This window comes from Triticum aestivum, chromosome 3D (genome assembly GCF_018294505.1).
Source record: "Triticum aestivum cultivar Chinese Spring chromosome 3D, IWGSC CS RefSeq v2.1, whole genome shotgun sequence".
Lineage (NCBI taxonomy): Eukaryota > Viridiplantae > Streptophyta > Magnoliopsida > Poales > Poaceae > Triticum > Triticum aestivum.
The window spans coordinates 7164711-7165300 of record NC_057802.1 but is presented as its reverse complement, the minus strand read 5'-3'; the positions used below and the strand labels follow the sequence as shown (position 1 = coordinate 7165300).

At 32.7% G+C, this 590-nt stretch overlaps 1 protein-coding gene across 1 annotated transcript in view; it reads right to left on the bottom strand.

Moving 5' to 3' along the window:
• Nucleotides 1-310: 310 nt before the first annotated feature.
• The window catches only part of LOC123073676 (disease resistance protein Pik-2-like), a 1524-nt gene continuing 1244 nt past the window's right edge, over nt 311-590 (bottom strand). The window contains exon 2 of the mRNA XM_044496735.1: nt 311-338. Within this exon, the coding sequence (XP_044352670.1) occupies nt 311-338 (28 nt within the window). The remainder of the gene's footprint in view (nt 339-590) is intronic.

The following is a 590-nucleotide window of genomic DNA, read 5'->3' as shown; positions in this document are numbered from 1 at the left end:
GAACAAACATATTAAAACACGTCTATATACATCTAATTCAGAAAAAAGTTAGAACATCTTATATTTTTTTAACAGGGGTAGTACATTTATATGAAAAAAATGTTAGTCCAGACTATCATATGTTTAAATAAATCTATTAAAACTAGGGTGTGAACTATCCATATACGATAGGTTTTTAGTGTCAGGTAAATGTTACGGACTAATTAATTGATTAGTTTTTAATTGACCACCGTACCCTCCCATCCGAAGAGTTTTTTTAGTGTGTTTTAATCTCCGTCATTGATTTAATTTTTTTGGGGTCGTCATTGATTTAATTAGAGAGGGTGTACTGGCAGAACCTGTTCAATGTGTTAGACCAACATAAGAAGAAAGTGAAAATAAGAAGAATTTAAATAATAAATTTATCTCAAGAAAGGTAAAGAAACATGTTTTGTCTTTTAAACAAGTTTTCTGTAAGCTCCTCTGCTTGGCTCCACTTCAGGCCTGCAAATTTCTTGCCATGCTTTTCAATGGTCCCAGTGTGTCGGTGCTTATACATGCACCTATACCAAATATAATGAATCATTCGAACGCTTGGGTGATTTCACTCT